Source organism: Nerophis lumbriciformis, linkage group LG05 (assembly GCF_033978685.3).
Source record: "Nerophis lumbriciformis linkage group LG05, RoL_Nlum_v2.1, whole genome shotgun sequence".
NCBI lineage: Eukaryota > Metazoa > Chordata > Actinopteri > Syngnathiformes > Syngnathidae > Nerophis > Nerophis lumbriciformis.
The window spans coordinates 435850-461500 of NC_084552.2; the positions used below are offsets into that span (position 1 = coordinate 435850).

Genomic DNA, 25651 nt, shown 5'->3' on the forward strand with positions numbered 1-25651 from the left:
GTACACTTACACACTCATACATGTACACTTACACACACATGCATTAGTGAGCTACATTCTATTCATATCAGGGGTGTCCACATTTTTGACTTGGGGGGGGGGGCCAATATGTAATGTGCGTATATATACATACAAACCCCGTTTCCATATGAGTTGGGAAATTGTGTTAGATGTAAATATAAACGGAATACAATGATTTGCAAATCCTTTTCAAGCCATATTCAGTTGAATATGCTACAAAGACAACATATTTGATGTTCAAACTCATAAACATTTTTTTTTTTTTTGCAAATAATCATTAACTTTAGAATTTGATGGCAGCAACACGTGACAAAGAAGTTGGGAAAGGTGGCAATAAATACTGATAAAGTTGAGGAATGCTCATCAAACACTTATTTGGAACATCCCACAGGTGTGCAGGCTAATTGGGAACAGGTGGGTGCCATGATTGGGTATAAAAACAGCTTCCCAAAAAATGCTCAGTCTTTCACAAGAAAGGATGAGGCGAGGTACACCCCTTTGTCCACAACTGCGTGAGCAAATAGTCAAACAGTTTAAGAACAACGTTTCTCAAAGTGCAATTGCAAGAAATGTAGGGATTTCAACATCTACGCTCCATAATATCATCAAAAGGTTCAGAGAATGTGGAGAAATCACTCCACGTAAGCGGCATGGCCGGAAACCAACATTGAATGACCGTGACCTTCCATCCCTCAGACTGCACTGTATCAAAAACCCACATCAATCTCTAAAGGATATCACCACATGGGCTCAGGAACACTTCAGAAAACCACTGTCACTAAATACAGTTGGTCGCTACATCTGTAAGTGCAAGTTAAAGCTCTACTATGCAAAGCCAAAGCCATTTATCAACAACACCCAGAAACGCCGCCGGCTTCTCTGGGCCCGAGATCATCTAAGATGGACTCATGCAAAGTGGAAAAGTGTTCTGTGGTCTGACGAGTCCACATTTCAAATTGTTTTTGGAAATATTCGACATCGTGTCATCCGGACCAAAGGGGAAGCGAACCATCCAGACTGTTATCGATGCAAAGTTCAAAAGGCAGCATGTGTGATGGTATGGGGGTGTATTAGTGCCCAAGGCATGGGTAACTTACACATTTGTGAAGACACCATTAATGCTGAAAGGTACATACAGCTTTTGGAACAACATATGCTGCCATCTAAGTGCCGTCTTTTTCATGGACGAGTCCATGGTTCTCGCCCGGAAAAGGGTGGAGTGCCATCTCCGGGTTGGGGAGGAGATCTTGCCCCAAGTGGAGGAGTTCAAGTACCTCGGAGTCTTGTTCACGAGTGGGGGAAGAGTGGATGGTGAGATGGACAGGCGGATCAGTGCAGCATCTTCAGTAATGCGGACGCTGTATCGATCCGTTGTGGTGAAGAATTTACTGGTCGATCTACGTTCCCATCCTCACCTATGGTCATGAGCTTTGGGTCATGACCGAAAGGACAAGATCACGGGTACAAGCGGCCCAAATGAGTTTCCTCCGCCGAGTGGCGGGGCTCTCCCTTAGAGATAGGGTGAGAAGCTCTGTCATCCGGGAGAAGCTCAAAGTAAAGCCGCTGCTCCTCCACATGGAGAGGAGCCAGATGAGGTGGTTTGGGCATCTGGTCAGGATGCCACCCGATCGCCTCCATCGGGAGGTGTTTCGGGCATGTCCGACCGGTAGGAGGCCACGGGGAAGACCCAGGACACGTTGGGAAGACTATGTCTCCCGGCTGGCCTGGGAACGCCTCGGGGTCCCACAGGAAGAGCTGGACGAAGTGGCTGGGGAGAGGGAAGTCTGGGCTTCCCTGCTTAGGCTGCTGCCCCCGCGACCCGACCTCAGATAAGTGGAAGAAGATGGATGGATGGATGGATGGATGATGTAACCTATTTTTATGGACTTGCCTCTTTGTGATGTTAAGTTCCTGTTATAAGCTGCCATACAGTATATGCCTTAAGCTCTTATTTTGAAGGGGGGTGACACGTTGTGGTGGAGTTGAGTTTTGGAAACGAACGAAAAAAAGTGGTCCTCGTGTAAAACTGGAGCCTCCGTGTTTGTTATTATATAGTTTTATACAGTATGAGCAACGGTTACAATGATAATAATACTATGCATAATGTATCCATCACGCATGAATATAGGGCAATGCGTATATTGTATTGTGCACTTATATTGACATATATCAGCTACTGTGTGGAAGTTTGGGGGAACACATTATTCATAAAGCAGATTATCTAGAACACACTAACATCCATCCATCCATCCATCTTCTTCCGCTTATCCGAGGTCGGGTCGCGGGGGCAGCAGCCTAAGCAGGGAAGCCCAGACTTCCCTCTCCCCAGCCACTTCGTCCAGCTCTTCCTGTGGGGACCCCGAGGCGTTCCCAGGCCAGCCGGGAGACATAGTCTTCCCAACGTGTCCTGGGTCTTCCCCGCGGCCTCCTACTGGTCGGACGTGCCCTAAACACCTCCCTAGGGAGGCGTTCGGGTGGCATCCTGACCAGATGCCCGAACCACCTCATCTGGCTCCTCTCCATGTGGAGGAGCAGCGGCTTTACTTTGATCTCCTCCCGAATGACAGAGCTTCTCACCCTATCTCTAAGGGAGAGACCCGCCACTCGGCGGAGGAAACTAATTTCGGCCGCTTGTACCCGTGATCTTGTCCTTTCGGTCATAACCCAAAGCTCATGACCATAGGTGAGGATGGGAACGTAGATCGACCGGTAAATTGAGAGCTTTGCCTTCCGGCTCAGCTCCTTCTTCACCACAACGGATCGATACAGCGTCCGCATTACTGAAGACGCTGCACCGATCCGCCTGTCGATCTCACCATCCACTCTTCCCTCACTCGTGAACAAGACTCCGAGGTACTTGAACTCCTCCACTTGGGGCAAGATCTCCTCCCCAACCCGGAGATGGCACTCCACCCTTTTCCGGGCGAGAACCATGGACTCGGACTTGGAGGTGCTGATTCTCATCCCAGTCGCTTCCCACTCGGCTGCGAACCGATCCAGTGAGAGCTGAAGATCCTGGCCAGATGAAGCCATCAGGACCACATCATCTGCAAAAAGCAGAGACCTAATCCTGCAGCCACCAAAACAGAGCCCCTCAACGCCTTGACTGCGCCTAGAAATTCTGTCCATAAAAGTTATGAACAGAATCGGTGACAAAGGGCAGCCTTGGCGGAGTCCAACCCTCACTGGAAACGTGTCCGACTTACTGCCGGAAATGCGGACCAAGCTCTGACACTGATCATACAGGGAGCGGACTGCCACAATCAGACAGTCCGATACCCCATACTCTCTGAGCACTCCCCACAGGACTTCCCGAGGGACACGGTCGAATGCCTTCTCCAAGTCCACAAAACACATGTAGACTGGTTGGGCAAACTCCCATGCACCCTCAAGGACCCTGCCCAGAGTATAGAGCTGGTCCACAGTTCCACGACCAGGACGAAAACCACATTGTTCCTCCTGAATCTGAGGTTCAACTATCCGGCGTGGCCTCCTCTCCAGTACACCTGAATAGACCTTACCGGGAAGGCTGAGGAGTGTGATCCCACGATAGTTAGAGCACACCCTCCGGTTCCCCTTCTTAAAGAGAGGAACCACCACCCCGGTCTGCCAATCCAGAGGTACCGCCCCCGATATCCACGCGATGCTGCAGAGTCTTGTCAACCAAGACAGCCCCACAGCATCCAGAGCCTTAAGGAACTCCGGGCGGATCTCATCTACCCCTGGGGCCTTGCCACCGAGGAGCTTTTTAACTACCTCAGCAACCTCAGCCCCAGAAATAGGAGAGCCCACCACAGACTCCCCAGGCACTGCTTCCTCATAGGAAGACGTGTCGGTGGGATTGAGGAGGTCTTCGAAGTATTCCCTCCACCGATCCACAACATCCGCAGTCGAGGTCAGCAGAACACCATCCTCACCATACACCGGCGGTGAGGGATGCCGTCAAGCTGAAGAAGGAGTCCTATCGGGTTCTTTTGGCTCATAGGACTCCTGAGGCAGCGGACAGGTACCGACAGGCCAAGCGGTGTGCGGCTTCAGCGGTCGCAGAGGCAAAAACTCGGACATGGGAGGAGTTCGGGGAAGCCATGGAAAACGACTTCCGGACGGCTTCGAAGCAATTCTGGACCACCATCCACCGCCTCAGGAGGGGAAAGCAGTGCACTATCAACACACTAACATATTATTTATTAATTCTGGTTTATTGAAAGTACAGGAGCTAGTAAAGTTACAGACATGATGTGTCATGTTTAAGGCTAAAAGTCAAACATTACCGGCAAATTTACAAAAAAATGTTTGTCATCACTTGTGAGAATGAAGAGAAATAGAAGAAAAGGTCATTTCAAACATCAGTATTCAAGGACAACTTTAAAACAAGTGTGTATATCAGTCCTGGGGAGAGGAAAGTCTGGGCTTCCCTGCTTAGGCTGCTGCCCCCGCGACCCCACCTTGAATAAGCGGAGGGAAATGGATGGATGGATGGGGTTGAACTATGGAATTATCTTTACAATGAGATAAAATATATTCCTATTGAAAGAAATATATAAAGGACAGAACAATAAGATCTCATGGACAGCCGTAAGTGTTTACATTTTGCTTTATATTTATTATTTTACTATTTTTTGTCCGGTTTTGTATTTGTTTTGTATCACCCCGTGAGGTGTGTATTACTTCTTTTGTTCGGTTTGTACTTCATGAAGTTTTCCACTTGTTATTTTTTTTGCTGTGTTTTTTTGTTTGTTTGGTTTGTCTGCTTGCATAGGTGTTTAAATATGTGTTTAGTTGCTAAAGTTGAATTGTCTAGTGATCATAAAATGCACATCAATGAAGGAGATGAATAAAAAAAATGAATGAATTAAGATTCTGTACGACTGATACAAAAAATGAGGTTGAGTGGATATTTTAAGGTTTCGATCTTCGACGGGACGTGCAGGTGCTTTAAAGGACCACAAGAGGGCACTGTTGGCAAGCTTTACGAATCGACGTTCCCAACATACACACATGAAGAAATCGCATATTAAAACTGGTACAAATATAATGAGCCCACGAGTCAATATATTAGGTAGGCCTGCATGTTATTAAGATGCAAACTGACTCTACATCAGGGCTGTCAAACTCAAATACATTTAAAACTGCATAAATTAACACAAATTAACCTTTTAATAGGGACCCAAACAAGTTTTGCATTGAATTTTGAACAATCAAGGCTTATATAACTTTATAGTGACATGCAAAATCCAGTTTCAAATAATATTAGTAATAATTAAAAAAACATCAATGGCATATCAAATACAATTTTAATAACAATTTAATGCCTCTTTTCTATTTGCAGCCTTCTGAGGGAAATATCAACATTAACTTTTTCCACCGGCTAATGATACATTTGAAAATAAAATAACAATAATGAATGAATCAAACATTCAAGCCTTCAAGTAGCAAGAGAAAGTGCATGAATAAAACGTTAATTATTGCTCAATTTGCTACACTGATTTGCTTTAACACTGAATATGTAAAAAGCCACGCATGTATAACTTAATAGTGCAAAATCAACTTTCAAAAAACAAACGAAAAAACATCAATGGTTTATTAAATACAAACCCCGTTTCCATATGAGTTGGGAAATTGTGTTAGATGTAAATATAAACGGAATACAATGATTTGCAAATCCTTTTCAAGCCATATTCAGTTGAATATGCTACAAAGACAACATATTTGATGTTCTAACTCATAAACGTTATTTTTTTTTTGCAAATAATCATTAACTTAGAATTTCATGGCTGCAACACGTGCCAAAGTAGTTGGGAAAGTGCATGTTCACCACTGTGTTACATGGCCTTTCCTTTTAACAACACTCAGTAAACGTTTGGGAACTGAGGAGACACATTTTTGAAGCTTCTCAGGTGGAATTCTTTCCCATTCTTGCTTGATGTACAGCTTAAGTTGTTCAACAGTCCGGGGGTCTCCGTTGTGCTATTTTAGGCTTCACATTTTCAATGGGAGACAGGTCTGGACTACAGGCAGGCCAGTCTAGTACCCGCACTCTTTTACTATAAAGCCACGTTGATGTAACACGTGGCTTGGCATTGTCTTGCTGAAATAAGCAGGGGCGTCCATGGTAACGTTGCTTGGATGGCAACATATGTTGCTCCAAAACCTGTATGTACCTTTCAGCATTAATGGTGCCTTCACAGATGTGTAAGTTACCCATGTCTTGGCCACTAATACACCCCCATACCATCACACATGCTGCCTTTTACACTTTGCGCCTATAACAATCCGGATGGTTCTTTTCCTCTTTGGTCACGACGTCCACAGTTTCCAAAAACAATTTGAAATGTGGACTCGTCAGACCACAGAACACTTTTCCACTTTGTATCAGTCCATCTTAGATGAGCTCAGGCCCAGCGAAGCCGACGGCGTTTCTGGGTGTTGTTGATAAACGGTTTTCGCCTTGCATAGGAGAGTTTTAACTTGCACTTACAGATGTAGCGACCAACTGTAGTTACTGACAGTGGGTTTCTGAAGTGTTCCTGAGCCCATGTGGTGATGTCCTTCACACACTGATGTGGCTTGTTGATGCAGTACAGCCTGAGGGATGGAAGGTCACGGGCTTAGCTGCTTACGTGCAGTGATTTCTCCACATTCTCTGAACCCTTTGATGATATTACGGAGCGTAGATGGTGAAATCCCTAAATTCCTTGCAATAGCTGGTTGAGAAAGGTTTTTCTTAAACTGTTCAACAATTTACTCACGCATTTGTTGACAAAGTGGTGACCCTCGCCCCATCCTTGTTTGTGAACGACTGAGCATTTCATGGAATCTACTTTTATACCCAATCATGGCACCCACCTGTTCCCAATTAGCCTGCACACCTGTGGGATGTTCCAAATAAGTGTTTGATGAGCATTCCTCAACTTTATCAGTATTTATTGACACCTTTCACAACTTCTTTGTCACGTGTTGCTGGCATCAAATTCTAAAGTTAATGATTATTTGCAAAAATAAAAAATGTTTATGAGTTTGAACATCAAATATGTTGTCTTTGTAGCATATTCAACTGAATATGGCTTGAAAAGGATTTGCAAATCATTGTATTCCGTTTATATTTACATCTAACACCATTTCCCAACTCATATGGAAACGGGGTTTGTAAAATGTAAATAAAAAATGGAATGCCTCTTTTCTATTTGCAGCCTTCTGAGGTAAATATCAACATTAACTTGGTGGGCGGGGGCGCGGTTTGGTGGTAGCGGGGGTGAAGCGTCTCGGAAGAGTTAGTGCTGCAAGGGGTTATGGGTATTTGCTCTGTTGTGTTTATGTTGTTTTACGGTGCGGATGTTCTCCCGAAATGTGTTTGTCATTTTTGTTTGGTGTGGGTTGACAGTTTGGCGCATATTTGTAACAGTGTTAAAGTTGTTTATACGGCCACCCTCAGTGTGACCTGTATGGCTGTTGATCAAGTATGCATTGCATTCACTTCTGTGTGTGTAAAAGCCGCATATATTACGTGACTGGGCGGGCACGCTGTTTGTATGGAGGAAAAGCGGCAGGTTGTAGAGGACGTTGAAGGCAGTGCCTTTAAGGCACGCCCCCAATAATGTTTTCCGGGTGGAAATCGGGAGAAATTCGGGCGAATGGTTGCCCCGGGAGATTTTCGGGAGGGGCACTCCCGGGAAAATCGGGAGTGTTGGCAAGTATGAGTATTAGAGGTGAATGCCAAATTTGGCCCGCGGGCCAGAGTTTGACACCCATGCTCTACATGACGTAAATTGTTCAAAAAAAAGATGATTATGTTTGAAAATAGAATGTGTTGGTGTAACTAATGTTGTGTCCAGTGCGTCTATGCATGATAAGTATATGTTGACAGTGTGCGCAGTGGATGTGCGCAGCGGGGCGGTGAGAGATTCCAACCCGCTGGAGTGATGCTTCCCTCGGCCTATGACAGAACAACACGGGCATGGAGGGTGGAGACGTGACAAAAGAAAAAGCTAGAAAAAGTGATGAGTGTTATTGTTGGGAGGACAACTTTAACGCGCGTCTGCCGCCAATTGAACTAGGAAAGAGCTCGAGTCACGTGACGGCCAACCCGGAAATGCAGCAACTGCACGCAAAGGGCGACGCACGGCGAACTTTTTGAACTTTAAAAGAAAGCAAAAAAGTGTACTTTTATCAGTGCTTATGTTCAAACTGCAGCCAAAGTTGGACTTTCGCAGAGATGTGGAGGCTCACGTCCTCGGGAAGGAGGCGGCGGTGTGCGGGGTGAAAGGTGAGGCGTTCACGTGTCGTCGGTCAGCTGACCTCTCCTTGTCAAGTGGGCCAAACACATTCTACACAACAGCAAACTCTTTCGGCTTTTAACTCATTTCTAAGCCATTTATTTATATTTCCTATTACACCGGTAGAAAAAAAGGTTAATAGTGGAAGTTAACGTTCCCCAGGTGTCCTAAAAGCAGACAATTCCAAAACAACACTTTGCATTACTAAGTAAGAAAGACATAAAATGGCAGCAAAGTAACCTTTGAGGCTGAGAGAAGGAATGTGTTTTATTGGCAATAACTCTTGATTGTTATGCAATTATTGTTAACCAGTTTATTTGTCATTTTCATATTCTTTTAAGCTGAAATGTGGATAGATGCACAGTAAAAGATGAATGCTAAAGGATATTATTTACAAGGCTTGTAATTATTGTGTGTGCAGACTATTGTGGTGCATTGGATCTTTTCATCATCAACATTGAGCGTGATGGGGGAATCATTTACTCCTGGAAGGTCAGTCCAAATTGCCACTGTTCATTCATTTTTTTATTTTTTTTTTATTGTAATAATCATAGCTTTTTTTGATATTTTTTTTTAAATTATAAGTTTAATTTATTATATATTTTTATTTCAAGTTTAATCAATTAATTGTAATAATGTGAGTGTGAATGGTCTGTCTGTGTTGGCTCTGCGATGAGGTGGCGACTAATTTATTATTGTGTTATTTTTTCAATCATTAGTATATTTTTACTATCTATCTATATTGTAATTATTACATTATCATTATATATAATTTTCATATATTAAAAAAAATATTAATAATAATATTAATATTTTAAATTATCGCCTTCCGCCCGGATGCAGCTGAGCTAGGCTCCAGCACCCCCCGCGACCCCAATAGGGACAAGCAGTAGAAAATGGATGGATGGATGGATCGACGGATGCATTATTTTAATGACTAATTTATTTCACTACATATTGTTATTTTTCCCCATCAATATGTTTTTTCACAATTTTTATAGCACGTCAAACACCAACAATACAAATAACCAATACAGAGAAACAAAAGACACATAAATATGTTTATTGTAATCATAGTTTATTATAATAATATTATTATAGTATATGTGTAATCATCAGTTTATTTTATAATATATTGTATAATACATTTATTTTGATAATTACTTATTATTATTATTATTAAATGTTTTTTCTTAATCATGAGTTCATTTTATTATCTATTTGAAATTTTAAGTTAAATGTTTTGTAATAATTATAGGTAATGTATTATTATGTTATATTTTAATAATTTGTTTATTTTTACTGTCTATTTTTATTAGTTTATGTTTAGTAAACATATTGTAATAATTATATTAATATTAGGGACAAGCGATAGAAAATGAATGGATAGTTGGATTATGTATTATTTTTTTATTATGAGTTAATTTCAATATCTATTGTTATTTTTTCCCCATCAGTGTTTTTTCACACAATTTTTCGAGCACATCAAACACTAACAACAATACAAATAACCAAAACAAAGAAAAATAAATAAAAACACACAGAATAAATAAATGTATTATTACAGTTTATTATCATTATTATCATATTTGTAAATATCAGTTTATTTCATAATCTATTGTTTAATACATTTATTTTGATAATTATTCATTATTATTATTAGTATTATTAATAATAATCAAGAGTTTATTTCATTATCTATTCGAAATTGTAAGTTATATTTGTTGTATTAATTACAGCTAATGTTTTATGATGTTATTTTTTTAATCATTTGCTTTTATTTTTTATATTTATTTTTATTAGTTTAAGTTTAGTAAACGTATTGTAATAATTATATTAATATTAGGGACAAGGGATAAAAAAAAATGAATGGATGGCTGGATTATGTATTATTTTTTGATTATGAGTTCATTTAAATATTTATTGTTATTTTTTCCCTATCAATGTTTTTTTACACAATTTTTTGAGCACATCAAACACCAACAACAATATTAATAACCAAAAAATAAATAAATACATGTATTATTATAGTTTATTATCATTATTATTATATTATATTTGTAAATATTAGTTTATTTCATTATTTGTATTTTATAGTTGGTAAATTCTATGTAATAATTTTAGTTTTTCATATTTTTTTTATTTTTTGAATTAATTAGTTTATCTATTGTTTAATACATTGCTGTGACAATTGCAGTTAATTGTATGATTACATTATTTTCTTAACTATTTGTTTATTTGATCATCTATTGTTTAATGCATGTGTCAAACTCTGGCCCGCGGGCCATATTTGGCCCGCCGTGTACCGCTACCAAACCCCCCCCCCCTCCGTGCGTCGGTTGAGGCGGGCGGGAACGGGGGTGTATATTGCAGCCCGGAAGAGTTAGGGCTGCATGGGATTCTGGGTATTTGTTCTGTTGTGTTTATGTTGTGTTACGGTGCGGATGTTCTCCCAAAATGTGTTTGTCATTCTTGTTTGGTGTGGATTCACGGTGTGGCGCATATTTCTAACAGTGTTAAAGTTATTTATACGGGCATCGTCAGTGTAACCTGTATCGCTGTTGGCCAAGTATGCATTGCCTTTACGTGTGGTGCGTGCTGAATCGCACATATTTTGTGATCGGGCCGGCACGTTGTTAGAATGGATGAAAAGCAGACGTGACGACAGCTCGTGGAGGACGATAAACGCAGTGCCTTTAAAGCACGCCCCCAAGACTGTGGTCTGGGTGGACGAGATATAATGACTGATGAACACATTCGTTCGATAATGAAGGTTGCCTCAGCTCAAAGCCTGAGCCTCGACATTAATGAACTAGCATCCAAGAAAAGATGGCAGGTATCTGGCTTGGGCACATGAGATTAGATCAGTGTGTTGCAAACTGAGCAGTTTAAAGTCCTGAATGGTTGGTTTATTCATTGTTATTTTATTTTGTAATTTATTAGCCTGTGGAAAAAGTTAATGTTGATATTTACTTTAGAAGGCTGCAAATAGAAAAGAGGCATTACATTTTTATTTAAATTGTATTTGATATGCCATTGATATTTTTTAATTATTATTATTTGAAACTGGATTTTGCATGTCACTATAAAGTTATATAAGCCTTGCTTGTTCAATATTTATTGCAAAACTTGTTTGGGTCCCTATTAAAAGGTTCATTTGTTCAACCTTGGCCCGCGGCTTTGTTCGGTTTTAAATTTTGGCCCACTCTGTATTTGAGTTTGACACCCCTGGTTTAATACATTATTGTAATAATTGCAGTTTATTTTATTATTACATTATTTTTTTAAATGATTTGTTTATTTTATTATCTATTGTTTAGTTTGTTATGGGGGTGGATAATCTTCCAAGTCAGTTTTCAGTTGTTTTTAGTGCTAATTCACACATCAATGAGCACATTATAATTGCTAAACAATTGAAAAGGAAAATTCCCCATGTGTGAAATGAAAAATGGCTCCAATCCTGCCAGTTTTAACCCTTCACAAAGTGGAACGTTAACATTGCGTGTCATTGCTTTGTACTGTACGCCTGTGTGCGTGTGCGTGTGTGCGTGTGCGTGTGCGTGTGCGTCGCTCATCAAATGAATCAAACTCTCCTTCTGATGATTGGAACATTTTTCTGGAAACATATCCACTCTTGGTGTGCTGAAGCCACTCATGCATTTTTAATGACAGCCTTGACAAACTGCACAAATTTTGGCAAAGAGGAAAAAATATATCTCTACATTTTTACTGCTTTTTGCATATTTGCTCATGACGGGTTAACGAGAGTCTATATTCTCCTGAAAGGGGTCAACTGGGACCACCAGAGTTGGCAAGTATGACTCAGCCACCAAGCAGAATAAGGTAATGGCGCCGACCTGTTGGTGCTGAGTTGTGTTCTACCTTCTTTCCACTGGCTTTTCCAGCTCCTGTACACCTTTGACAAGCCAGTGTGTGTCAGCAGCTGCTCCCTAAACAAGGAGGAGACATTATTAGGTGAGCTGCTAAGCAACTATTCCTCCACATTCAAGAGATCACAAGTGTATCAACTTGTCTTTCAGCTGTCAGTTTGGCACAGAACAACAGCGGCGAGGAGCCCCTCAAACCAAGTAAATCCCATAAGCCCGCTTTTCATTTGCATGACTTGCATCATGGCTTTTTTTTTGTTCCAGTGTCCAAGTGCCTGACGCTCCTGATTGAGATCCATCCCATCAACAACACCAAGGTGCTCAAGGCGGTGGACTGCAGGGTCAAAGTGCAGGTGCAGTTTTTGTGCATGTAAGCAAATCTCCAAAGTGCTTTACAGCTGAATAATACTCGCCTACTTTGGGCTTCTTTCAGTTCCTTCATCCGGGAACTGACCACAGATCAGTGCTGGAGAGCCACCTGCTGCTGCTGACTGAAGACGGATGTGAGTCCGACACAAGACTTCATCAAAATTCAGCATCTTTTTGGGACAGACTGTGGTTTATTCCGTCCTTTCCTTGCATGTGTGCTTCAGATGTGGACCAGTACCATGTTCTGATGACCAGACATGGAGGCTACAAAGTGGTACGTTTGGACTAAAGCCGCCACCATGTGCATTAAATAGCCTCCACCCTGACTGCTGTAAATAGGATAGGTAGGATATCACATACTTGCCAACCTTGAGACCTCCCATTTCGGGAGGTGGGGGGAGGGGGTGGGCGTGGTCGGGGTGGTACGGGGGCGTGGCTAAAAGGGGAGGAGTATATTTACAGCTAGAATTCACCAAGTCAAGTATTTCATATATATATATATATATATATATATATATATATATATATATATATATATATATGTATATGTGGGGAAAAAAAAATCACAAGACTATTTTTTTTCCCCACACATACATATATTGCGCTCTACTACGGTATCGAGCACTATTTTTTGGATAACCTTATTAAGACATATATATATATATATATATATATATATATATATATATATATATATATACTAGAGATGCGCGGATAGGCAATTATTTCATCCGCAACCGCATCAGAAAGTCGTCAACCATCCGCAATCCACCCGATCTAACATTTGATCAGAACCGCATCCGCCCGCACCCACCCGTTGTTATATATCTAATATAGACGATGCAAGGCATTAGTGAGGTTATAAAGCTTTTGCCTGTTAAAGAAAGGAGACTGATCCAATGCAGTACAGACATTCGCGTGCCACGCTGTCACGACCCAGACGCACACCAGTGCGCAATCATATGGGAGCCGCGCTGAGCGCACCTCCAAGCGCGTCTCGCTGCCGGCGACGGCCGGGTATATGGGCCCGACGCTCCAGCGCCATCCATTTTCAGGGCTAGTTGATTCAGCAGGTGGGTTGTTACACACTCCTTAGCGGGTTCCGACTTCCATGGCCACCGTCCTGCTGTCTATATCAACCAGGGTGAGCCCCACCCCTTTTGTGAGCGCACTGCGCGCGGAGTGACCCCTGTTACGCGCCCCCGGCAACAGGGGTGGCGGGCAGGTAAGCTGCTCGGCCGGAGCGCGCGGAGTGACCCCTGTTACGAGCCCCCGGCCACGGGGGTGGTGGGCAGGTAAGCTGCTTACCTGCTGCGCGTGACGCCGGCCGCGGCGAAGGCGGACGAGGCGGGGTGTCGGTGCGGTGGGCGCGGTGGTGACCCTGGACGTGCGTCGGGCCCTTCTCGCGGATCGCCTCAGCTACGACTCCCGGTGGGGCCCTCTCGGGGGAAGGGGCCTCGGTCCCGGACCCCGGCGAGGCGTCCCTTCTCCGCTCCATAAAAGTGTCCATCTCTTTTTTTTTTTTCTTCTGTTGTGGCATATGCAGCAGGTGCCTGCTCGTTTTTCGTATGTGGGTAACAACATTTAACTATGTATATATATTTACCAATTGGTTTAACTGCCACCCGCCTGAATCTATTTAAAATCTAATTTTTTTAAATTTCATCCGCCCGATCCGCGGATAATCCGCGGACTCCGCGGTTGTGCCCGCAAACCGCGCATCTCTAATATACATATATACATACATATATGCATACATATATGCATACACATATATACACATACATATTAATGTATATGCATATATATATATATATATATATATATATATATATATGGAACAGAATGGCAAAAGATGTAATGTATTGTACCTCGGCTGCTTCATCTGTTTGTGTCAAGCAGCTGATGGCCAATCCTGAGCGTCTGTCCAAAACAGCGGAGCGTCTTGCGGAGGACTTGTGCTGGGTCCAATGGGACGTTCACACGCAGAGACTCTACTATCTCACCCACCTGGTACAGTAGCACTCATGTACTCTAATATATACAGCAGGTTGACATTGCAAATGGATGCGCATGTTTTCCACAGGACAAGTTCCTGCTGCGGTGTGTGCAGTTCTACGACAACCGCAACTGTGAAACTGTGGTAACAGCACATTCTCTGCCCAAGCTACATACACTATTCCATTTATTATATATACAGTAGATATGTACTCTACATGCATGTTTATCAGTCTTTTACCTTTACGTGTTGCAATTCAACAGCTGGAGCTTCCATTAGAGCTGCATGCCAATCCCTTCACCAGCATCAAGTAAGGCCACAGCCACGACTGCAATGTACTAAACACAAACCCAGTGAAGTTGGCACGTTGTGTAAATGCTAAAGAAAAACTGAATACATCCTTTTCAACTTATATTCAATTGAATAGACGGCAAAGACAAGATATTTCATGTTCACACTGGAAAACTTTATTTGATTCCTGCAACATGTTTCAAAGCTGGCACAAGTGGCAAAAAAGACAGAGAGTTGAGGAATGCTCATCAAACACTTATTTGGAACATCCCACAGGTGAACAGGCTAATTGGGAACAGGTGGGTGCCATGATTGGGTATAAAAGCAGCTTCCATGAAATGCTCAGTCATTCCCAAACAAGGACGGGGCGAGGGTCACCACTTTGTCAACAAATGCGTGAGCAAATTGTTTAAGAACAACATTTCTCTGCCAGCTATTGCAAGGAATTTAGGGATTTCACCATCTACGCTCTGTAATATCATCAAAGGGTTCAGAGAATCTGGAGAAATCACTGCACGTAAGCAGCCAGGCTGAAAACCAACATTGAATGCCCGTGACCTTCCATCCCTCAGGCGGTACTGCATCAAAAACCCACATCAGTGTGTAAAGGATATCACCACATGATAGGAACACTTCAGAAAACCACTCTCAGTAACTACAGTTGGTCGCTACATCTGTAAGTGCAATTTAAAATTCTCCTATGCAAGGCGAAAACCGTTTATCAACAACACCCAGAAACGCCGTCGGCTTCGCTGGGCCTGAGCTCATCTAAGATGGACTGATACAAAGTGGAAAAGTGTTCTGTGGTCTGACGAGTCCACATTTCAAATTGTTTTTGGAAACTGTGGACGTCGTGTCCTCTGGAACAAAGAGGAAAATAACCATCCGAATTGTTACAGGCGCAAAGTGTAAAAGGCAGCATGTGTGATGGTATGGGGGTGTATTAGTGCCCAAGACATGGGTAACTTACACATCTCTGAAGGCACCATTAATGCTGAAAGGTACATACAGGTTTTGGAGCAACATATGTTGCCAACCAAGCAACGTTATTATGGACGCCCCTGCTTATTTCAGCAAGACAATGCTGAAATAATTCATAGTAAAAGAGTGCGGGTACTAGACTGGCCTGCCTGTAGTCCAGACCTGTCTCCCATTGAAAATGTGAAGCCTAAAATAGCAGAAGGGAGACCCCCGGACTGTTGAACAACTTAAGCTGTACATCAAGCAAGAATGGGAAAGAATTCCACCTGAGAAGCTTCAAAAATGTGTCTCCTCAGTTCCCAAACCTTTACTGAGTGTTGTTAAAAGGAAAGGCCACGTAACACAGTGGTAAAAATGCCCCTGTGACAACTTTTTTGCAACTTTAATGATTATTTGCAGAAAAAAAAAAAAGTTTCTCAGTGTGAACATGAAATATCTTGTCTTTGCAGTCTATTCAATTAAATATAAGTTGAAAAGTGTCAAGACTAGGACTATGGCTTGGTTTGTTCTCCCGAGGTGCAAGTGAATTGGACTGGTCATGGCGTGAAGGTAAATACATTTGTAATAATAACACTCAAAGGAACAAAAGGCGGATGTACAAACTTGACTAACGAAAACAAAAGACTTGCACGGGGGCAAAAAAACTATGAACAACAAAAAAAACACTAACTGTGGCAATAATAAACAAACTTACTTGGCATGGACATGAAGTGTGCAGAGGTGGACAGAGTGTGACGGGGGGCAGAAATGCGGGGATGTCGTCAGAAAGACAAACTGAAAACAATGAACTTAAATACTACAGACATGATTAACGAAAACAGGTGCGTGACTCAAGACGTGAAACAGGTGCGTGACGTGACAGGTGAAAACTAATGGGTTGCTATGGTGACAATCAAGAGTGCACAATGAGTCCAAACGTGGAACAGGTGAAACTAATGGGTAATCATGCAAACAAGACAAGGGAGTGAAAAGCCAGAAACTAAACAAAACATGACTTAAAACAAAACATGATGACACAGACATGACAAAAAGGATTTGCAAATCATTGTATTCTGTTTTTATTGAAGATTTACACAACTTCACTGGTTTGGGGTTTTGTATACAAACAAATGGTTGCATTTTGCAGTATTTTCCCTGAGATGGCCATGCAAATGGAAACTTAGCGCACACACAGCATTATGGTGCACCTGTGAGTGTGTCAATGTGTCCCACAGGTTCGTCAACCTTGGTTTTGACCACTTTTACGTGGAGAGGCCAGAGCCAGTCAAGATGGAAGTATTCACAAACAGAATAGGTGACTTTTGCATTGAGAAGAAAACACATCAGTAAAAATGACTAAACGTAGTAAACCACATGACTAATGCTAATGTATATCTTTTTTTCCCCTCTCTTTGGGGAACAAGAACGTAAGTCTCTCCCCTCCGGCAGTCCACATAAATATTTAATAAGCACCATTTGATTAAAAGTTGATTGATTTTTCCTGTTGCCCTGCTGACCGATGCATATTTCATTACAAGATCACCATTTTCAATGACGCATTTGTAAGGAAAACCATTTCCACATTGATGCTAATGCGCAATGTTATTATTATTACATTTATGAATGAAATTGTCTTATGTTTTTTTTTTTAGGAAGCATGTGCGTGTGCTACAGCCGGCCTTCTTGCGACAAACCAGAGATGATCTACACGGTGGTTTTAGTGCACAAAGGTGTGTGCAATCTAAGTCATATTAATATCTCAAATAAGGGTGATATTTGCTTTTTTCTGTCTGATAAGATCATTCTTCTCACTAAGCAGATTTGATGTTAGAGTGTTTTACTTGTTTTAAGTGTTTTGGTCCTAAATGATCTCAGTAAGATATTACAGCTTGTTGCTGAGATGTGATGACCTATATTGAGTAAAACATGCTTGGTCAATCCCAAGTTCTGTCGATGACATATATGCTGAGTAAGAAGGACCATCAAGACAGAATTGGAATATTTTCTAGTTTATTCCAAAGCTTTGGGAGACCAACTGAATGAATACATTCGTATCGGCTGCTCTAGTTGATCTGGCATTCAAACGGAAAGAGACTACTTCTTGAATCCGCAAACAGCCCCCAGTCTCTCCAGAAAGGAATACAGGCTCACCTATATTGAGTAAAACATGCATGAAACTAGAATATCAACTGATGCAAAGCTGTGTCATTAACACTAACAAGTATAAAACTACCTTTTTAAAGTAATAATTTCTTACTTCAAGCATGAAAAAAAATAAATCATGATGCCAAGCACATATCATTATGTCAAGATAATGGCACTAGCATTTACTTAATTTAAGAATATTTCTCAACATATTGATATCTCGTTTTTTTTGTTGCGTGGGACCAGTTCTTCCTCCAAGGGAATCTAAGTTACTGGTCAATCCCAAGTTCTGTCGATGACATATATGCTGAGTAAGAAGGACCATCAAGACAGAATTGGAATATTTTATAGTTTATTCCAAAGCTTTGGGAGACCAACTTAATGCTCTAGTTGATCTGGCATTCAAACGGAAAGAATCCACAAACAGCCCCCAGCCTTTCCAGAAAGGAATACAGGCTCATTGTTCTACTACAGATAAGATATAAGGGAGTACTATGTACTTGCGGACATAAAATGAAAAAGTAGAAAGAGTACAAATGGAAAAACACTAGCTGTTTCAAACATGACTATGAATAAAGAAATAACTCTTAAACATATATATGCGTTCTCCACAATCCCCCTTCATATCTACTCTAAAAGATCTCTCCTACTAGAGCAACACTTCTAAAGCACAACCTACATTAAAGTAGGTGCTGTTTTGGTTTTAGAGCAAGCTAGCAATAAACAATCGAACCATAGTTACATGGGAGAGGGATGGAGGGAGTCAACGTCAATGTCGTCATATATATATGTATATATATATACTGTGTATATATATATATATATATATATATATATATATATATATACAGGTAAAAGCCAGTAAATTAGAATATTTTGAAAAACTTGATTTATTTCAGTAATTGCATTCAAAAGGTGTAACTTGTACATTATATTTATTCATTGCACACAGACTGATGCATTCAAATGTTTATTTCATTTAATTTTGATGATTTGAAGTGGCAACAAATGAAAATCCAAAATTCCGTGTGTCACAAAATTAGAATATTACTTAAGGCTAATACAAAAAAGGGATTTTTAGAAATGTTGGCCAACTGAAAAGTATGAAAATGAAAAATATGAGCATGTACAATACTCAATACTTGGTTGGAGCTCCTTTTGCCTCAATTACTGCGTTAATGCGGCGTGGCATGGAGTCGATGAGTTTCTGGCACTGCTCAGGTGTTATGAGAGCCCAGGTTGCTCTGATAGTGGCCTTCAACTCTTCTGCGTTTTTGGGTCTGGCATTCTGCATCTTCCTTTTCACAATACCCCACAGATTTTCTATGGGGCTAAGGTCAGGGGAGTTGGCGGGCCAATTTAGAACAGAAATACCATGGTCCGTAAACCAGGCACGGGTAGATTTTGCGCTGTGTGCAGGCGCCAAGTCCTGTTGGAACTTGAAATCTCCATCTCCATAGAGCAGGTCAGCAGCAGGAAGCATGAAGTGCTCTAAAACTTGCTGGTAGACGGCTGCGTTGACCCTGGATCTCAGGAAACAGAGTGGACCGACACCAGCAGATGACATGGCACCCCAAACCATCACCCAACCATGCAAATTTTGCATTTCCTTTGGAAATCGAGGTCCCAGAGTCTGGAGGAAGACAGGAGAGGCACAGGATCCACGTTGCCTGAAGTCTAGTGTAAAGTTTCCACCATCAGTGATGGTTTGGGGTGCCATGTCATCTGCTGGTGTCGGTCCACTCTGTTTCCTGAGATCCAGGGTCAACGCAGCCGTCTACCAGCAAGTTTTAGAGCACTTCATGCTTCCTGCTGATGACCTGCTCTATGGAGATGGAGATTTCAAGTTCCAACAGGACTTGGCGCCTGCACACAGCGCAAAATCTACCCGTGCCTGGTTTACGGACCATGGTATTTCTGTTCTAAATTGGCCCGCCAACTCCCCTGACCTTAGCCCCATAGAAAATCTGTGGGGTATTGTGAAAAGGAAGATGCAGAATGCCAGACCCAAAAACGCAGAAGAGTTGAAGGCCACTATCAGAGCAACCTGGGCTCTCATAACACCTGAGCAGTGCCAGAAACTCATCGACTCCATGCCACGCCGCATTAACGCAGTAATTGAGGCAAAAGGAGCTCCAACCAAGTATTGAGTATTGTACATGCTCATATTTTTCATTTTCATACTTTTCAGTTGGCCAACATTTCTAAAAATCCCTTTTTTGTATTAGCCTTAAGTAATATTCTAATTTTGTGACACACGGAATTTTGGATTTTCATTTGTTGCCACTTCAAATCATCAAAATTAAATGAAATAAACATTTGAATGCATCAGTCTGTGTGCAATGAATAAATATAATGTACAAGTTACACCTTTTGAATGCAATTACTGAAATAAATCAAGTTTTTCAAAATATTCTAATTTACTGGCTTTTACCTGTATATATATATGTATGTATGTCAAGAAAAGTGCACTTGTTATTAGTGAGAATATACCGTACTTTTCGGACTATAAGTCGCAGTTTTTTTTCATAGTTTGGCCGGGGGTGCGACTTATACTCAGGAGCGACTTATGTGTGAAATGATTAACACATTAGCGTAAAATATCAAATAATATTATTGATGTCATTCACGTAAGAGACTAGACGTATAAGATTTCATGGGATTTAGCGATTAGGAGTGACAGATTGTATAGCATGTTCTATATGTTATAGTTATTTGAATGACTCTTACCAGGGGCGTCACTAGCTTTTAAGGACAGGGGGTGCTTTGCCCCCAGGAGATGCACAGGATGCGAGCGAATGTTACGCACGAGCACAAAACTTCACAAACGGCTAACAAATACTTAGAAATTATTCATTGTTATTATTATTATTTTTTTTAAATGTACGGGACGAAATGAAATGCTCCCCGGGACGATGGCTTTTAACCATATATTTTCTTTTTCTTTTTATGTATTTATTCATTTTACATTTTATATTAAATGTCTTGGTTTTTCCTCCCTCTCAATAGGCTTATGTATATTACTTTATATAGATTCTACAAGAAACACAAAACTTAAAAAAATAAATGATTTACAATTGCACACACAAGGTTTTGTGCAGCTTCACTCATTGTAAAGGAAGATAATGTGCTTCGTACACCTGCAGGACCGCAAGCAAGGTCGCAGAGAAAATGCGGGCTGGAATTTGAGTGATGTGGGCATTTTCTATATGAACAAGTGGAATGGATTGGATAGCGATGCACGAAAGGGGCTCTCTACCTTACGCTACGAAGTGAGGGGAAACTGAGTGAATAATAACAGGTTATATGATTATTTATTTAAACTCATATTTGGGCCACTTTATAATGAATATGTCGGCATTTATTTGTAAAAAAAAAACAACCAAAAAACACCAAATTATTTAGGGGGGCTTAAGAATATTTTAGGGGGGCTTGAGCCCTCCTAAAATAGGCCTAACAACGCCAATGACTCTTACCATAATATGTTACGTTAACATAGCAGTTGGTTATTTATGCCTCATATAACGTACACTTATTCAGCCTGTTGTTCACTATTCTTCATTTATTTTAAATTGCCTTTCAAATGTCTATTCTTGCTGTTGGCTTTTATCAAATACATTTCCCCCAAAAATGCGACTTATACTTTTCCTTCTTTATTATGCATTTTCGGCAGGTGAGCCTTATACTCCGGTGCGACTTATACTCCGAAAAATACGTGACTTATTTGAAGGTATTTTTGGGTTCCTTGAGGTTAGCTGATTTGACTCGTTTTGGAAAGTCTTGACAAGCCGAATTTTCTTGTTCTATTGGCAGATAATTTTGTAATTTTTTTTCTTGTTTTTGAACACTGACTTTTTGCAGTGGTGTGGCGTGTGTGTGTGTTACCTGCCGTCACACAGCTGTGTAACCACGTTGTCCTCTTTCAGACTGCAGCAAGACTTTCCGGATGACTTTGGGCGACACCACCCGGCGACATCCGCTCTTCATCCCCATAGGTGGCACACCCGTGAAGTCATTCCTAAAATTAAAATTGTGTCATTATTGTGTGCGTTTTTTGTCTTCTTCTCTCCCATGCAGGCTACTACATGGTGGTGTATCTGCACGCCTGCTTCCTGCACTGCATCAACACCAGGCAGCAGGAGATGCTCTGCCACTCCCTATTCCTGTCTGGTAAGAGAAAGCACTTTTCCTCTCAATAATCATAGAGTAGATTTTGCACGTTTTTGTTCAATTTTGCACAACATTCACAATCCTTATGTGAGACTTATATGAACTTGAAGTGCCATTCCATGGAATTGTCCAAAATGTTTTGGTATCCTGGAGCATTTCACTGGAACTAAGGGACCAAGCCCAACTCCTAAAAAGGCAACCCCACACCATAATTCCTCCTCCACCAAATTTCACACTCAACACAATGCAGTCCGAAATGTGCCGTTCTCCTGGCAACCTCCAAACCCAGACTGGTCCCGTCAGATTGCCAGATGGAAAAGCGTAATTCATCAGTCCACTGCTCTAGAGTCCAGTGGCGAAGTGCTCTACACCCCTGCATCCCACGCTTTGCATTGGACTTGGTGATGTATGGCTTAGATGCAGCTGCCCGGCCATGGAAACCCATTCCATGAAGCTCTCTGCGTACTGTACATGGGCTAATTAAGTTAAAGTTAAGTTAAAGTACCAATGATTGTCACACACACACACACACTAGGTGTGGTGAAATTTGTCCTCTGCATTTGACCCATCCCCTTGTTCACCCCCTGGGAGGTGAGGGGAGCAGTGAGCAGCAGTGGTGCCACGCCCAGGAATCATTTTTGGGGATTTAACCCCCAATTCCAACCCTTGATGCTGAGTGCCAAGCAGGGAGGTAATGGGTCCCAATTTTGTAGTCTTTGGTATGACTCGGTCGGGGTTTGAACTCACAACCTACCAATCTCAGGGCGGACACTCTAACCACTAGGCCACTGAGTAGGTTAATTGGAAGGTCACAGGAAGTTTGGAGCTCTGTAGCAACTGACTGTGCAGAAAGTTTTCACAATATACACTTCAGCATCCGCTGACCCCTCTCTGTCGTTTACGTGACCTACCACCTGGTGGCTGAGTTGCTGTTGTTCCCAAACTCTTCACTTTTCATATAATAAAGTTGACTTTGGAATATTTAGGAGCGAGGAAATTTCACGACTGGATTTGTTGCACAGGTGGCATCCTGTGACAGTCCCACGCTGGAAATCACTGAGAGCGGCCCGTTCTTTCACAAATGTTTGTAGGAACAGTCTCCATGCCTAAGTGCTTGATTTGATACACCGGGCCAAGTGATTAGGACACCTGATTCTCATTATTTGAATGGGTGGCCAAATACTTTTGGCAATATAGTGCATGTCTCTCACTCTTCTGTGCATTCTCAAGAGTGAAAAACTGCTAGCAAGAGAAGGCTAACAAGCAGGGTAATGAGGAGGCATCCATCCCGCTTATAACGCACTTTAAAAAAAACATCCCAAAACGTTACGCGACCTGCATATTGCACCGCAAAAAAATTACATATATATATATATATATATATATATATATATATATATATATATATATATATATATATATATATATATATATATATCAGTGACGTGCGGTGAGGTTGATGGCTGGTGAGGCACTGACTTCATCACAGTCAGATTTACAAACATAAAGAGTATCTTATTCACCATTTGATTGGCAGCAGTTAACGGGTTATGTTTAAAAGCTCATACCAGCATTCTTCCCTGCTTGGCACTCAGCATCAAGGCTTGGAATTGGGGGTTAAATCACCAAAAATGATTCCCGGGCGCGGCGCCGCTGCTGCCCACTGCTCCCCTCACCTCCCAGGGGGTGAACAAGGGGATGGGTCAAATGCAGAGGACATTTAATAAAAAAAAACGTTGTAATGGTCTTACCTTTACTTATAAGCGCGGGAACAGTGGTTTTCGTGTTGGAGGAGTTGTGAATGAATGAAATATGAAATCCGTGCTGCAGTCTGCAGGTGTACCTAATGTTGTGTCCCTGCAGTCGTTCACGGCTCCTCCGGCGCGAGCATTATTGTTTTTGCACTTTTTGGCTTCTTGTTAAGTGACTTTTTTTGGGTGGATTCGGTCTTGCACGTGGAGGGTTTTGGTGTGGGCTTTGGTTGGTGTGGCGCTCCCGTCGGGGGGGGTGCATTCTGCGGCGGGGGTGCATTAACCGGCACCAAGAGGCGGGATTACTGCGAGCCTCACACAGTGTGTCTTCGCAGCAGTTTTATGATCGCTCAGCACAAGAAATACGTTACACACATACAGTTGTTGACAAAATACACTGTACATTATATACCTCAGATAACTAAACTATGGAAATGTATAATATAGTTCATATAGCAATACGGTCTCACTGCACAGCAGACCAGCAGTTAGCCGAGTCCGCAATCCATGTTGAGGCACTGAGTGACGTGCCTCAACTGGCTGCTGATCACCGCACCGTCTCTTCTCAATATTTGAACGGAAAATGTGAAAATTCAGCGATTTTGAATAAAAATAATCTAAAACTGGTGAAGTTAAATGGAAAATAACTTTATAGTATAATCACTGAATACATATAACAATTTAATTAATTTTTTTTCTTTTTACATTTTTTTTCTTTCCATGATGGCAGGTGAGGCCCTGCCTCACCTGCCTCCCCTGACTGCACGTCACTGATATATATATATATATATATATATATATATATATATATATATATATATATATATATATATATATATATATATATATATATATATATATATATATATATGTGTCTTAATAAGGTTATCCAAAAAATAGTGCTCGATACCGTAGTAGAGCGCAATATATGTATGTGTGGGAAAAAAACTAACATTGGCCACAAATTCCTAACTCTGATTGACAACACCCTAAGAAAAGTATTCAACAAGAACAACATTAAATTGAGCTACAGCTGTATGAACAATATACGACAAATTATCTCAAACCACAACAAAACAATTGCAAATGAGCCGTCGGCCCCCGGACAGAGCGACTCCAAAACCAACAAAGGCTGCAACTGCCGCAAGAAACCTGATTGCCCTCTCAACGGGGGGTGCTTGCAAACATCAGTTGTTTACCAATCTAAGGTAACACGCAAGGACATTAACACATCCGACACATATGTAGGATTAACCGAGGGAGAGTTTAAAACCAGATGGAACAATCACAAGGCTTCTTTCAGGAACCAAAACCTGCGGAATACCACAGAACTCAGCAAACACATTTGGGACCTCAAAGACAATAATGTTGAATATTCAATAACATGGCAAATTCTTGCATCCAGCACACCTTACAATAGTGGTAATAAAAGATGCAACCTATGCTTGAAAGAGAAACTGTTTATTATTTACCGTCCAGACCTGTCATCCCTCAACAAGCGCAGCGAAATTGTATCAGCATGCCGCCACAGACGGAAACACCTCCTAGGTAACACATGAGCCAATCACCACGCCCCTACGCCAGCCTGTACCTACCCACTCTGTGCCCTATATAAACCATGGTATGTGAATGCTTCCATTAAAATCTCCTAATGATTGAGGGAACCCCTCATGAAACAGGCCTGTAGAGATGAAGTAGTCTTGTGATTTTTTTCCCACACATACATATATATATATATATATATATATATATATATATATATATATATATATATATATATATATC

General features: G+C 41.4%; 1 protein-coding gene across 2 annotated transcripts in view; it reads left to right on the forward strand.

Moving 5' to 3' along the window:
• Window positions 1–7942: 7942 nt before the first annotated feature.
• The window catches only part of gsap (gamma-secretase activating protein), a 77648-nt gene continuing 59939 nt past the window's right edge, over window positions 7943–25651 (forward strand). For both annotated transcript variants that reach the window (XM_061961432.2, XM_061961433.2), the window contains exons 1-15: window positions 7943–8284; window positions 8716–8786; window positions 12081–12137; window positions 12200–12269; window positions 12335–12382; window positions 12446–12534; window positions 12615–12684; window positions 12775–12824; window positions 14453–14563; window positions 14637–14693; window positions 14813–14859; window positions 17036–17115; window positions 17453–17530; window positions 21872–21940; window positions 22023–22115. In XM_061961432.2, the coding sequence (XP_061817416.1) occupies window positions 8197–8284; window positions 8716–8786; window positions 12081–12137; window positions 12200–12269; window positions 12335–12382; window positions 12446–12534; window positions 12615–12684; window positions 12775–12824; window positions 14453–14563; window positions 14637–14693; window positions 14813–14859; window positions 17036–17115; window positions 17453–17530; window positions 21872–21940; window positions 22023–22115 (1078 nt within the window). In that variant the 5' untranslated portion in view covers window positions 7943–8196. The remainder of the gene's footprint in view (window positions 8285–8715; window positions 8787–12080; window positions 12138–12199; window positions 12270–12334; window positions 12383–12445; window positions 12535–12614; window positions 12685–12774; window positions 12825–14452; window positions 14564–14636; window positions 14694–14812; window positions 14860–17035; window positions 17116–17452; window positions 17531–21871; window positions 21941–22022; window positions 22116–25651) is intronic.